This window comes from Suricata suricatta, chromosome 17 (genome assembly GCF_006229205.1).
Source record: "Suricata suricatta isolate VVHF042 chromosome 17, meerkat_22Aug2017_6uvM2_HiC, whole genome shotgun sequence".
Classification (NCBI taxonomy): domain Eukaryota; kingdom Metazoa; phylum Chordata; class Mammalia; order Carnivora; family Herpestidae; genus Suricata; species Suricata suricatta.
In genome coordinates, this window is record NC_043716.1 from 27,407,777 (window position 1) to 27,420,993 (window position 13,217).

The following is a 13,217-nucleotide window of genomic DNA, read 5'->3' on the forward strand; positions in this document are numbered from 1 at the left end:
TCGACCGAACCCAACTGCCTCCACGATGCCCAGGTCGGCTAGCACGGAGGGGGGCTGAATTTGTTCCCCAAATGGAAGGGACAGCGAGCGAGTGGACTCAGGCACATTCATGCTCACACACACCAGGAGGGGGAAGAACAATACAATCTGAAAACAGCATGCAAATCTGTTAAGCAAATTTCCATTGCCTGGATTAGTTAGATTATAGAACCACAGAGCATTACAAATATCAAATGCATTTGGCCTTTGCGGGGCTGCAGCTAAGGAACGCGATGGGAACTTACATGGAACCTGGAAACTGTAAGAATCATTAGCAAAGGGAGCCACCGGGAGGGAGTTTGAACCCCACACTGTGTCCCAGGGCTAAGAGCTCGCTGCCTCTGGACCTCAGGCCCTGGGGACTGTGCCCCCCAAGGTTGCTATCCTGAGGTGGTCCCCAGGCTCGGACATCCCACGGCCCACATGGCAGTCTCCAGAAGGGGCTTGATACCGAGGGCCTGTTATGGGCTATCAGGTGACACATCCTAGTTCCATGAATTCTCACACAGTCTTTGGAGGGAGGCGTACTTCTTGTCATCTAGTAGCCAGGGACGTGAGGTTTATATATGGACTGGAGGTGACTGAGTGGGTATCTGAACCTGACCTTGCCCGTGCTCCTTCCGGGCCATCATCACAGGCCGCGTGTCGGTTGCTCAGGAAAAATCTAAGCGGAGGAGCTGCGGCCCTAGGCGGCTGGTGCAGTGCGCACGGGGACCCGCCGCTCTCTCCGCAGCCCCCACCCCGGGGCCCTTCCGGTACACTCTCCCACGGGGGACGGGTGGGAAGGAGAAGGCGGGAGGGCCGGGGAGGCAGGTACTTACAGCTATGCCGTGGCCGAAGCCCGAGCCCGGCTGTGGGCTGGCCGCGCTTATGTAATTCCCCACTCCGGAGTCCTGGCTGGCAGGGCCGTACAGATCGGCGACAGGTCCTGGGCTGTTGGCCCCCGGGAAGCCTCCGGGCCGCGCGGGGTTGGAGCCTGCCGGGGAAGCGGGCGCGCCAAAATTCGGTTGAGCACTGTAGCTATTCAGGACTGGTGTGCAGAGAATAGAGCTGGGTATGAGGCCAGAAGCCAGGCATGCACCGGTCATTACAAGCCAAACACTCGAGAAAAACAGCTGAGGCCCAACTTCTAACACTCAACCAAGGCCATGCGAAAACATTAGCAGGGACTCAAGAATACTCAGCCCAGGCTACTACTAAGAAGCTCGGAGCTCCAAAAATAGAGAGAATAAAAAAACAATCATTCAACACACTACGGCAACCAACCCGAGGTGCTCCACTGCCCACCATATTATCACGATAGAAATAGAGATATATATGGAAGAGAGAGAGGAAAAGAGAGAGATGTTTTTTTTTTTCACATCTGAATTGGTGCTCATGCAGTCTTGTCTAGGTCTGGGCACGTTGAGACAGCATTCACATCCCATGCAAACTACAAAGGAACTAGTTTTAGACTACACATTGTGTTAATATTGATATTAAAACGTGACAGGAAACAAAGCAATTTGTGTTCAGGAAAAAAAAATCTTTGGGGAAGGGATTATAAATTTTTTGTTTGTTCGTTTCACTTTTTTCTTATTTGTTTTTGGATCCATTCAATGACAAATTTGTATTTTCCTTGTTTTAAAAAAAAGACCAAAAATGATCTCCATTCTCCAGCCCCTCCCCCAACCACATCCCCCCCCCTCCCCACTGGCTATCTCCTCCCCCCACCCCCATTTATAGCCCTGTATGAAAGTAGTCAATACTGAACGTGGTCGTAGGATGGGATATGTCATGGAAAACTTGGGGGATCTTGACATAACCGTAATGATGGTGGTAGGGATCCCCTTCTGGGGTGGAGAGCAGGGGATGGAGGGAGGGGGGTGGGGATGGTGAATCTGGAGGCTGGGGCCGAAGCTGGGTGAATGCCAATGGTTCAGAGGACACCCCCACACTCACCTCCTGCAGTAGAAGGAAAGGGGGGGGTTAAACTTTTTTTTCCTTTTGTTTAAAAAAAAAGACAAAGAAGTATGAATGCAGAGCATACTGACTGAACCAATTCACAGCTAACGCACGTCGGATCGAAATGCCTGTTTTCTGTTCATTACCTTCGTATACACTCAGGCTGAGACCAAGAGCTAGGGATGTACCTGTCCTCAGATAGGAGACGTCACAGCCCCAGATCCTGACCATGGAGGTGAGGAGGGGCGGCAGGAGGAGACCCTGCCTGAGCCCCGAGCTTTAGCCCCGCCTCGTCCCCCACCTCCAATTCCATTCTTCCTTCTTCAGTGAGGGACTGTCAACCAGGTCACTTTTGTCTCAGCTTTTCATTTCCCCTTGGCAGCTTAAACTTTTTCTTCCCAAAATGGGGGGAAAATATATATTTTTTAAATTGCAAGAGTAAGTTCTCATTGATTTTGAAAGCTGAAGTTGAGTCTGGGGCTCACCCACGAGGAAGAACCAGATGAGCAGGACTCCACATATTTCCATGACTTTGGCTCCAAGGGGCTGCTTCTTACTACAGTCTTCTCCCCCTGCTTGCCCTGGCATCTCCCCCTCTGCCCCGTGACCAGCTGCCTTCAACATCTGCAGCCCCATTCTGGGCCTCGGCCTTGCCCCAGAGATGGGAAGCGACTGACCACGCACGCAAGCCAGGCTGGCAGAGACTGCAGTGAGGCACAAAGATACACAGGAGATCCAACTAGCTGTGTCTGGCTCCTGACTAAGCAGAGAAAAGGGAAACTGATATTTCCAGGTGCCCTCTGGAAGCTGGAGCAGAGTAATGGGTAAACCGGCTGATGGAGAAAACAGGTTAAAGAGACAAAAAGTCACAGCGGCTCAGAGCAAATGAACGGCTGATTTGAGAATGCGCAGGGCAGACAAATAGGACAGGAAGTTTGAATGCTGAAGATTAAACTCGCAGATAACATTTGGCCTTTCTCACCCATGGAGGCAAATATTAAGCCCAGATATTCAAAGGTGGTATTATCTTGGTCTGACACCTTTTCCCCTCTGGGCTAAGTAAGGAAAACGGAGAGCTCAGACAGTGGACTCCTGGTTTACTGGGGCAGCTGACTCCTGCTATGCAAAATCACAAGCCAGTTCTGTTTCAAGGTAAAGAGAGGCTAGGCGAGGGGGTCCGCAGGGACAGATGGAAAGACAGTTTTGGCTTCTTGCTCCTCTGGCCAGGGGAAGATGCAGGAAGACTATGGGCAGGCCCACCTACTTAGGGGCTGGGGAGAAGGGGGGTTTGGGTCTTGGATCTTTCCATCAGGGAGAACCACTTGGAGATCAATCCAGCCAGCAGAAGCAGCCTTGGAGACAGGAAGTAGCATGCCCATAGAAGGATGCTGTCCAGAAACAACCCGCTCTGTTCGCGTAGACAACAAGAGGGCTGGTGGTTTCCACCCATCCTGCTACCTCCCCCCCAACCTCCCAACCCCATCCTGCGTGCCCAGGGGGTCTATAGCTCACCAGCCTGCCTGAAAGGAGTTCACAATACACAGCTCCTCTTAGCCTACAACACCCCTCCTTGCTCAGTCACCTGCCAGGGAAGGACACTGTGAAGAAGACACCCTATTAGAATGCAGCTCTAAGCCCCCACTCCTGTATTGTCATAGCGCCCAATCCCTGCTCAAAGTCACCTTGTGGCTCTCCTTCCAGCCAGGGGCGAAAGACAGGGCCGTGGGTCCCCGCCAGAGGGCGCAGTTGGCAGGCAGTATGCACCCAAAGCTGGGCTGGTTCCCTTTCTCTAGGCGTCTGGGCTGGGGGTACAGAGGAGCCACAGCTGGGTGCTCTGCAGCGGACAATTCTCTCCTTATCTCTCTGTAGGCAGAAGACGCGGGCTCCAGAGAGCAGGTTAACATCCCCAAGCAAGCCATCCGGACACGCGCAGATTTCTGGGCAGGCTCCCAGCAAGCGACCGGGGCTGCTGGCTCAGGAGAGAGTGAGGAGCACCACTTTGCATGCAGACCTGTCAGCAGCTACCCCTGGGAAGGCATCAGGGACAAAATAGGGCTCTTCTTTCGGGAAGTTCATACTGATCACTGGCTGGCTACCTTGGAAAGGGAGTCATTTGAGGACGTCTCTCCCTCTGAGCTGTGACCTGAGCTGAGAGGCAGGCCAAGAAAGTAAGCCGCAAAGTCCCTGAGCTGAGGGTGCATTCTACAGAAATCAGCCTTCAGGCAATGCTTGTAAAGTATGATAGCGGAGGGTGCTTTTGCCCAGGCACTGAGCCTCACCTTGAGAGGCCGGAAACAGTCCCACAAAACAGGCTGGGTCAGGAAGAGGGGACAGAACATCACTCTCAATGGGCAAGGGTACCTTGTCTACTGCTTAGCTACAGGGGCGCACGTGTGTGTGTGTGTGTGTGTGTGTGTGTGTGTTGGGAGGGAGGGGTCTCAGCATGTGTTGCTGAATAGACAGGGCTGAGTTTCATAACTTGGGACATTATGCCTCTTGCCCCAGGACAGGACGCTGTCTTGCAAACACCTAGGCATTTTTGCAGCAGGAGCTGTGAGTGTTTAGTGGCATGGGGTAAGCCCTGCACCGGGCTGGCAGTTTGGGGGCTCACTGTGGGGAGCAGGGCTCCCTCTCCATCAGCCGCCCTGGGCAGCATCCACAGCAATTTAATCCCAGACAGGTTCCTCCTCACCCCTCACGCCTCACCCCCAGCCCCAGCATCCTCTGGGCTTTCCGGGTCCAGGCAGCCGGTATGCTCAGGGAGGCAGCTGTGGCGTAGAGAAAAGGAGCACTGGACTTGGAGTCAGAAGACCTGAGTGTGACCCTGGCCCTGACCTTAGGGCTGTGTACCTTGGGGTAAACCCCTCACCACCTGAGTCCCCATCTGTACCGTGTGAATACTCTCTGCCTTATTCTGCCTCTCAGCAGGCTGCAGTGAGAAAGAAAATGGTTTGCAACTTGTCAAGCTGAAAACAAACTATTTTTAAAATAGTTGTGTATGCAGAGCCCCATAAGGCAGGTACCATAGGCAGATTTAGGAAAATCTGATATAGGAAAAAATACAACTCACTGGCCATGCAAATCATCTACCTGGTATGTTTAATCACACTGGGCCTGATGAAGGACTCTGGGCCAGGGGGAGGGACAGGAAAGCAAGGATGTGGAACGTCACTGAGGCCAACAAAAGGAAACACATTTGACTTAAAGTTGGAGTTGGATAAAAGGAGAAGCCTCTTGCCTGTCACGGGAATAAAACACCTTGATGGCTGACCCAGGGAAGCCCAGAGACCTTCGCAAAGGTCCGTCCTGCAGGCTTAGAGCCTTGGATGTAGGGGCTCGATGCAAAGATACCTCGGGATTTTAAAGCAAGCCCAGGGAGATGCCTGCCTTCCAGCGGGCACACAGTCTGCATGTGGCTCTGCCCAGCTGTGGTCAGAAGGGGTCGGGTTGAGAGTGCAATTAGTCACCGGGGTGGGGAAGTCGTAGGAGAGGGAGGGAGAATCAGAGCAGCCTCAGTGTAGGTCTAGGAGAAGTATAGAAGTCCAGATATCCGCACGATGTCTAAGCGATGCCACTGGACCTGAGGCAGAAAGCAAGAGCCCAGACCAATGGGGGGGGGGGGCCCTGGGAGGGCACCTCGATCTGGCTCCAAGGCCTGAAAATTGGATTATGACTGATCCAGAGAAAGGAACTGTTTACAAAATCTTTTCTGGATGAGCTCAGTCCACATACCGGGACAAGCCAGGGCCCCACCAGGTCCCCATGTTAGACCTACATCCTGGTTTGGTGGGTTTCACGTTGTGCCCGAGGGAGGGCCAGCCCTCAAGACATTTTCAATCATCTGCCTTGTAAATTATCCATTGCTGCCAGGTCTCATCTCAGAGGGGTGGCCTTGGTGGCCCCTGGCACATGTCCAGAGTACGGGCTGCTTAGGGCCAGACATATGCAATGATGGGGCTGTCCTGGCCCAGTCCAGTTCAGAAGGTAGCACGCTGCCCAAACAGAATTCATCACACCATGCGTTTCAGAGCCAAGGGGAAGGGAGTTTCACGGCTCTCACTCCCCACTATAGCTCCCGAAAGAATGGAGGGCCGGGAGCAGAAGCCCCGGTGATATTTTTTGAGGGCAGGGCTGTGTTCTTTCAGCACACTGGGTTTTAGGGGTTTTGTTTGTTTTAAAGAATGTTCAGTTTAAAGAAACTGAAAAAGGAGTTAGTGGAGGGGCTGCGTTGACAGGCGGATGCCAGAGAAGACGAGGTTGAGATCACTGCCTCTCCAACTCTCCCCTCTCCCTTCATCTTGTCCGCATCACGCTTCTATCTGCCTTCATTAAAAGCTCCACGCAGCAGAGAGTGCCCCCCACATTAGCAAGGGGCTCCTTAAGGCGGGGTATGTGAACAGGTGGGGTGCCCTCAGGGTTCTCACGGGCCCCTATGTTCTCCTGAACAAGAGTGACCTGCTTCCATTCCCCTACAACACTGGGTGCTCAGGGATGCTGGGTCCCCAATGCCAACTGGCTGTCAACAGTGGAGACCTTCATGGGTCTCTCTTAACAGCCAGCCACTCCTTGCTCACGGGCTCTGAAGAATGGCGGCTGGGCAGCCAAGGCCTTCCTGGGAATGGAGTTGAGGGCCCTACTTTGAAGTTTCTGTGCCCTGTGCAAGGAGTGCCCGCTATAAACTAATGCAGATGGTCAAATGGGGAAGATCAGCATGAGGAGATAATCCTGTTCCTGCTAATGGAAGAAGAAACACTCAGCTGTGAATTACTACCGTGTCTCCAGCAGAGCAAGGGGAGATTATAGGCCAGCAGGCTCCCAGGCCACTATGTCCCAGAGATCCTGGCTCCAACCTGCCTTCCAGAGCTTAGCCTGAAGGTGGGAGAGATAGAGAGAGGGGACTGGCAATTATATCCAACCTGGGAAAACTGCATGATACACTAAATTAGAATCAAATCAGTTCAGGGGCCCAGATGCAGGGATAATCAATTTAATATACTATGTCTTATATATTATTGTAAAGATTATGTATATAATATATATACATATATATACCATTTGCATACTATATATTATATACTACTGTACATATACTATGTATATAATATACTATATATTATATACATATACTATATGCTACATACATATGCTCTGCTAAAATTCAAGCTATCCCAGAAGGGAAGGAGTAGAAACACTTAAAAACTAGGGGAGGATTAGGAGAGTAATGTGATGATGTTTCCTTTTCCCTGTCTCGATACACAAACAAATATGTTACTGGGAGGCACGAACTCAGCCTGATATCAACAAGTCTGGACGTACCCAGAGATGCCTGGCTCATCTAAACACTGCACAGGACACATGGAGGGTGTCTGCTCATCCACCAGGCCGACAGGAAAGTCAGTGTCACAAATACTCCAAATGTCAGTCACCGCAGTGGCCCAGTCTTAGACTATTGCAGTTTCTGCTTGCTCTCTCAAAGCCGAACCTGCCTCGGACTGCTGTGGTTGATGCTGAGGTCTGCTGGTCCATGCTGCCATATCTCAAGGAGGGGCAGAGGGATGGCAGAACTGAGGACTTGGGATGGATAAATTACGTAGAATGGTCTCAGCTTTGTGTCAAATCACATCCCTCTGAAGAGATACCTTCACTTTCAGCTGACCCTGAAGCCCTCACGTCATGTGCTAGGAGTGGAGGTTCATACTACCCCTCAGATCAGTGCGAGGAGAAAGCCCCAAACACCCAGCATGAGCCCATCTGAGAGCTTTGTGGCAAAGACTGCGCGCTTTATGTTGAGATATAATCTCAACAGAAAACAGTTCATTCTCTATCGTGATGCTCTTACAAATTATCAGCCGTGATTTGGGTCTATGGATGTGTTTCCTCCTCACAAAGGACCAGGCCAGGGTTGGTTGGGAAGGTGGGCGAGGGGAGGAGAGGCATTAGTGGTTAATTGCCATCTACTCATGGTGTAAATTCGGGGTATGGAGCAGGCTTCAGGGGGCCTGAGCCTGGAAACCAAAGAAACCAGGCTGTCATGAGAGCAAATGGAATCACTGCAGGTTCCCGTTTTTCCCAGACCCCAAGGGTTCTGAGGGACAGACCTTGTTTGCATGTGTCTAAGGAAGAAAGGGGAGAGGGCTGTTAGGAAAGGTCTTGCCATGGGTCTCTGGGGCTTGCCTGGTGCTTGCTCCAGCAATGCCTTCGCCACCAAAGGACCTCGGCAAGCTGCCCCAGCTCAGGACTCTGGTCTCAAATGCCAGGTGGGGTCTGTGATCCCTCTCCAAAGCAAATGAGTGAATCAACAGCACGTTGGCCCTGAACCTTTTAAAGCACCTCGGAAAACAGAGGCAATCAACCTGAGAGACAGATGTTTATGGTGTGGCCGAAGCAAGAAGCTTTAAGATTCACATCCTGCTGCCTCTTCTCTAAATTAACCACTTTCAGACTCCAAGCCCACATGAATGAGAAGTTGCAAGAGGCAAGACGGTGAGACTGTCCAGAAACCCCCAGCATCCATGATACACCGTGTTGAGCTGGCCAGCCGCTGCACACGGAACCCCGGGGAGACGGGCCTCGGGCCCCACTGCCACTCAGCTGGGCAACGGCAGGAGGCCCCTGCTTCTAATCCCAGCCCTCCCTGACCTGAGCACTAAAAGGAAATAAAGACAAGGAGCACTGATCCAGGAAGGACTCCCTCTCCATCTCTGCCTCTCTCTCCTGAACAGCCTGGTTGCTCCAAGCATCTCCTAGTTCAATCCTGAGAATGTCCCTTGCTTTTGTTTTGAGCTGGGGACTGCATCCAGCTTTATCTTGTCAAAAAAGAAAGCAGTCTGGCTCTTCCCCACGTGACCCTGGCCACCTCCGGTGCTGCTGGGCTGTGTGTGCTCACCCACTGATTCCCAGCCCGCCCGCCCTCAGCCAGAGGCGTCGGCTCCTAGCTTGGATCTTGTAAGTGATTCCACTCATTGCAGGCTCAGCGTGCCCCTTCTGCGCGATGCCCCAGAAATCCAAGGCCAGAATGACACACTTGTAGCATTCTTAGTCATGATGAAAGCTTGGTGAGAATTTGATAACACCCTGGCCCAGTTAGGGAAGGTGCAGCAGGGGAAAGCCTCAGGGTCTGGAGGCATGAGGCACACAGTCCTAGAAGCTGTGGCTTCTAACAGTGCCAGGCTGGAAAAGGGAACTAATATTTACTGCACACCTACTGTGTGCCAAGTACACTGGTATGTGCTTAACACCCTTTTTTCTCATGCTCCTAACAACTCGTAAGATCGGTCCTATTACCCTGGGTTATCGACGAGGAAACTGAGGGCTGGGGCAGTGAGGGAATGTGGCTCGGAAGTGTTTCTGATCCGACTGAACATGAGCTTGAACTTGGACATCAAGGCAACTCCTGGCTGCTCTTCACACAGAATCCTGCTGCTCAGTGGCCCTTCCCTGTAGTCTGACAAGACAGTTTGGGTTTATCTGGATCTTTTGTTGCTCCAGACAGGCTGCAGGGGCAAGGCACCAGACCTCCCATGTTGGAGTGCTGGCTCCTGAGGGTGGGGGCTCTGTTGCTCTTTCCAAATTGGAAACTCCCTGGTGACAATGTCTCCCCCATCAGACTGGGGGCTGCCTGGGATTGGGCCATGCCTGCCACGTGAGATAGGGAACTGCCTCTCTCGCTAAGGACTAGACCACCCTCCTCTGGGTCACACTGCCGAACAGGCTGGGCACAGAGTGGCAGTATTGCTGTGGAATGTGTCACCAGAGGGCTGGTCTCAGTCCCAGAAGACCACGGCATTCTGCTGAGGGCAGCCCTGTGGGGAGCTGGACTGTCCCCTTAGCAGCAGTATTTACTGCCTGGGGCTCCACAACCAGGGGGTAGGGTGGGGAGGATGCCCAAAGGGCAGCCCCTTGAGGACCTATACAAAAAGGTTTCCACTTGAGCAGCCTGTCTATAATGATTATAAAGGCACAGGAGTTTAACCCATTTTTGATGTAAGCACTAATAGCTCTGTGTCCTTGAAGTTCAAAGCCGGTGCATACATGTCACTAATTAGCCAAGCACAGAGCCATTCAGCTCCCTCTCATGTTTCTAATTAGGTCTTTAATAACAAACAAACTCCGACCTTACCAAAGGCCCCCATTCATCAGCCAGTCAAGGAGGGTGGCTGTTTCCATGCTTATGGCTGCTCTGGGCCGTTGGTTGTAGACGTACACGCTCTGAATCTCAGCCAGGACAGGCCTGTCCTAGAATCTGTCTGTGAGGACGAAGACCCCTTCAGCCTCCCCTGGAGGGATGGACTTCCTGGCCCTGTTGGGAGGACCAGTGGCAGGCAGAACGGCCCCGGGCTCTAAGGCTGTGGGCCGAGGATCCAGACCAGCTCTCCTTGGTCATTAGAGGAGGTGGGGAGATTGCCTGGCGAAGCCTATTGATCCACTTCTGAGGTACGGATGGTGATAATAAAGTCACTCGGATGGTCTGAGATTCTATATCTGGCAAGAATCTGCTGGTACTTGAATCCACGGTTATACATTGGACTTGACCAAGGGAGCTTGAACAACGACTGAGGCTTGGAGTTGACAGTGGTAGATTCTGATTTGATGGGTCTGCAGTGTGGCCTGGACCCCAGGACTTTAAAAAATTCTCCAGGCGATTCTAACATGCAGCAAAGTTCAAGAGCCACTGTGCTCCAGTCTCAGATTTGCTCACCGACAGTAGCTGTTAACAGGTCCCCCTTTATTAATAAACATCATCCAGACAGCCAAGCCCTGAAAGTTTAACCAACTGCACCCAAGGATGTAAATTTGACAACAGATTTTTTTCAGTGATATACAATTGTGGAAATATTTCTGTCCTTCCTACTGCCTTCATGCATGAAAAAAAAATGCAAGACTGTTTTCAAATGCATTCTCATCATCTGGAAGCCCCTGGCTTTCTCTCTACTCTTCTCAGCTCTTAAGGCACTGTCACTGTCACCCCTCCATGACAAGGGATCTAGAGCTTTGGAAACTGTAGCAATATAGAGCTACAGAGTTGAAAGGTCCTCAAGCACCCTCTAGTCCAAAACCCTTTGCCCAAAAATCATCTAGCCTGTAGAGTGGCAGAAGCTTAGACCAGAACCACATCTTCCTGTTCCCTTCTCTTCCCATGCTCTTATCTTCTTTAAAAAAAAAAATTGTTTATCAACCTTATCTGATCAATCCACAAGACAACCCCTATCCTGGGAAGGTGGAGGGATATAAGAGAAGCTTCAGAACTGTTTCTTTCCCTAAGGCCAGAGCACGAACTGCTATGGGGCCAGTCCTTGAACACGATGTAACCCTCCAGCAAGTTATATCCAAGCCTGACTTGTTTCTTAGCAAGTCAGGTGATCGGGAATGAACTGAAATCTCAGGGGCTTCCTCAATGGAAGGTTTAAAATCTCTTTCGTGCACCTAGAGCCAAACAATCTAGACCTAGAAAAGTCAAACAGTGTGTCCAAGGACACAGCAAAACTGGATCCTCCAACATCGGTCCAGGTTTTCTGCTTTTGCCCCTGTGTTTCTAGTCTTTCTCTGGTGGTGGGCTGACATTGCCAGACCCTTCCCCTGGATCAGTGCCTAACTGACCCCTGACGCCGGGGCATCTGAGTGGGTCTGTAAGACTCAGCCTCCTCTTTCCCCCAAGGCCCGGAAAGGCAACCCTCAGCAGGTTGCAGGTTGCAGTCGGAAAAAACTTACAGAAAGGGGGCCAAGAGTGGGGCCGGGCAGCCCTCGCCTCCCACAGTGCTCTACCACAGGCACACAGGTTTGTGCTGATTGCTCACCACAGACCTGGACAGACCGTTTTATTAATATTAATAAGTAACCAGGAACAAAGGGCCCCTTTATTTTTAGCTTTCTCTAATTGCGTAGTAATTACTCATCTACAAAACAAATGAGCCCCTGCTCGCCGTTGCCATAGTACCGGAACCCAGCCTCACTGCAGGACGATTGGCCGAAGATCCTGCTACTCCCGCCTCCGGCCCCGCCCCTCCGCGGCATTGGCCCAAAGCAAAGCCCCAGCAACTGGGCGGCCAATCCTCGGCTTCCCAGCGACCTTGCAGATTCAGTCCTCGCCGCTCACAGGAAGGGATGTTGACTCATCCCTCCGGAGAACGGGAGAAGGTCTGTCTGGCCCAGAGAGGCCCTCCCTTGCTCCGTCACCTAGTTTCTTTTGGGCAGTGGCGAACTTCCTTCAGGCTTTAGCTAAAGGCTCCTTTCAAATAATAATAATTACCTTCTGGCTGGCTCCCTCTTACCCGACCACGCCTCCTCTGGGCCTCCTTTGTCTGCCTGTGGTCTGAAAAGGATGCTGGGACTGAAAGCCGGATCAGAAATGTCAGCCAAAGCCAGATAGAACCATGACCTTAAGTCTGCAACAGCAGAAGCTGGGGCAAAATGTGTACATAATGTTTCCGGAGGCCTCTTATAAATGGTTTTGGGTTCTCTTTTCCCCCAAGGATACGGAGAATTAAGTTGACGGGCAGCGGCGGTTTTCTGTTGAGTATGTGTGAAGAATGCAGACCTCCGCTCAGGAATCCAAGGGGCTGGTGCGATGAGCATCTGCTGACATGGTTGAGAGCACAGATGTGATGAGACAGACCCAGGTTCCAATCTTGTCTCCGCCACCTCTACAATCGATCCTAGCCACTGTTTTAAAATTTTCAGAATGGGAATGGGAATGGGAATGATAGTGCCCTCGTCATAAGATTATTCGGATTACATGGGGGGTAGGGCAGGTGGGCTTACCACAGGGCTTGGCATATTACTATTAGCATCATGTATTCAACTTGACTGGGAAGTGACTCTAGCACTCTATTCATCACATCTTCTTCCCTTAAGGGACCTCCGGACAGGAATGAATGTTGAGATGCTGGCTGGAACCCTCCCATCCATGCCGTGGAGTGGATTTCATCGTGACTCTCTCATCCTGAAAGATCTAACTACAACAGCCAACCACGGCTGTTCAAAACCATTATTTGCCCACCTTCTGTGCTGCAGGACCCCAAGCTGGCAAGGGGAGACCTTTTTATTAATATTAAAAAGCATTCAGGAGCAGAGGGCCCCTTTATTTTCTGCTTTCTCCGACTGCATAATAATTACTCATCTACACTAAGAATGAGGCTGACTTTGCCTCCTGGAGGCAAATATAAACTGATGGTTTATATTGTTGAAGAAGGCAGGCACTCTGGGATATGTGCAAAACATGTTCCAGAGAGTCAGAA

General features: G+C 51.5%; 1 protein-coding gene and 1 long non-coding RNA gene across 6 annotated transcripts in view; one reads left to right on the forward strand and one right to left on the reverse strand.

Moving 5' to 3' along the window:
• The window catches only part of MSI2 (musashi RNA binding protein 2), a 379,699-nt gene that overhangs the window by 4,199 nt on the left and 362,283 nt on the right, over positions 1–13,217 (reverse strand). For 3 of the 5 annotated variants that reach the window (XM_029929164.1, XM_029929163.1, XM_029929162.1), the window contains one exon: positions 861–1,069. In XM_029929164.1, coding sequence (XP_029785024.1) covers positions 861–1,069 — 209 coding nt within the window. The remainder of the gene's footprint in view (positions 1–860; positions 1,070–13,217) is intronic. The other 2 variants (XM_029929166.1, XM_029929165.1) reach the window with 1 other exon arrangement.
• LOC115282920 lies at positions 11,944–13,045 on the forward strand. The gene is made up of 3 exons (XR_003904801.1): positions 11,944–12,117; positions 12,453–12,599; positions 12,835–13,045. It is a non-coding gene; the product is annotated as an uncharacterized LOC115282920 (long non-coding RNA).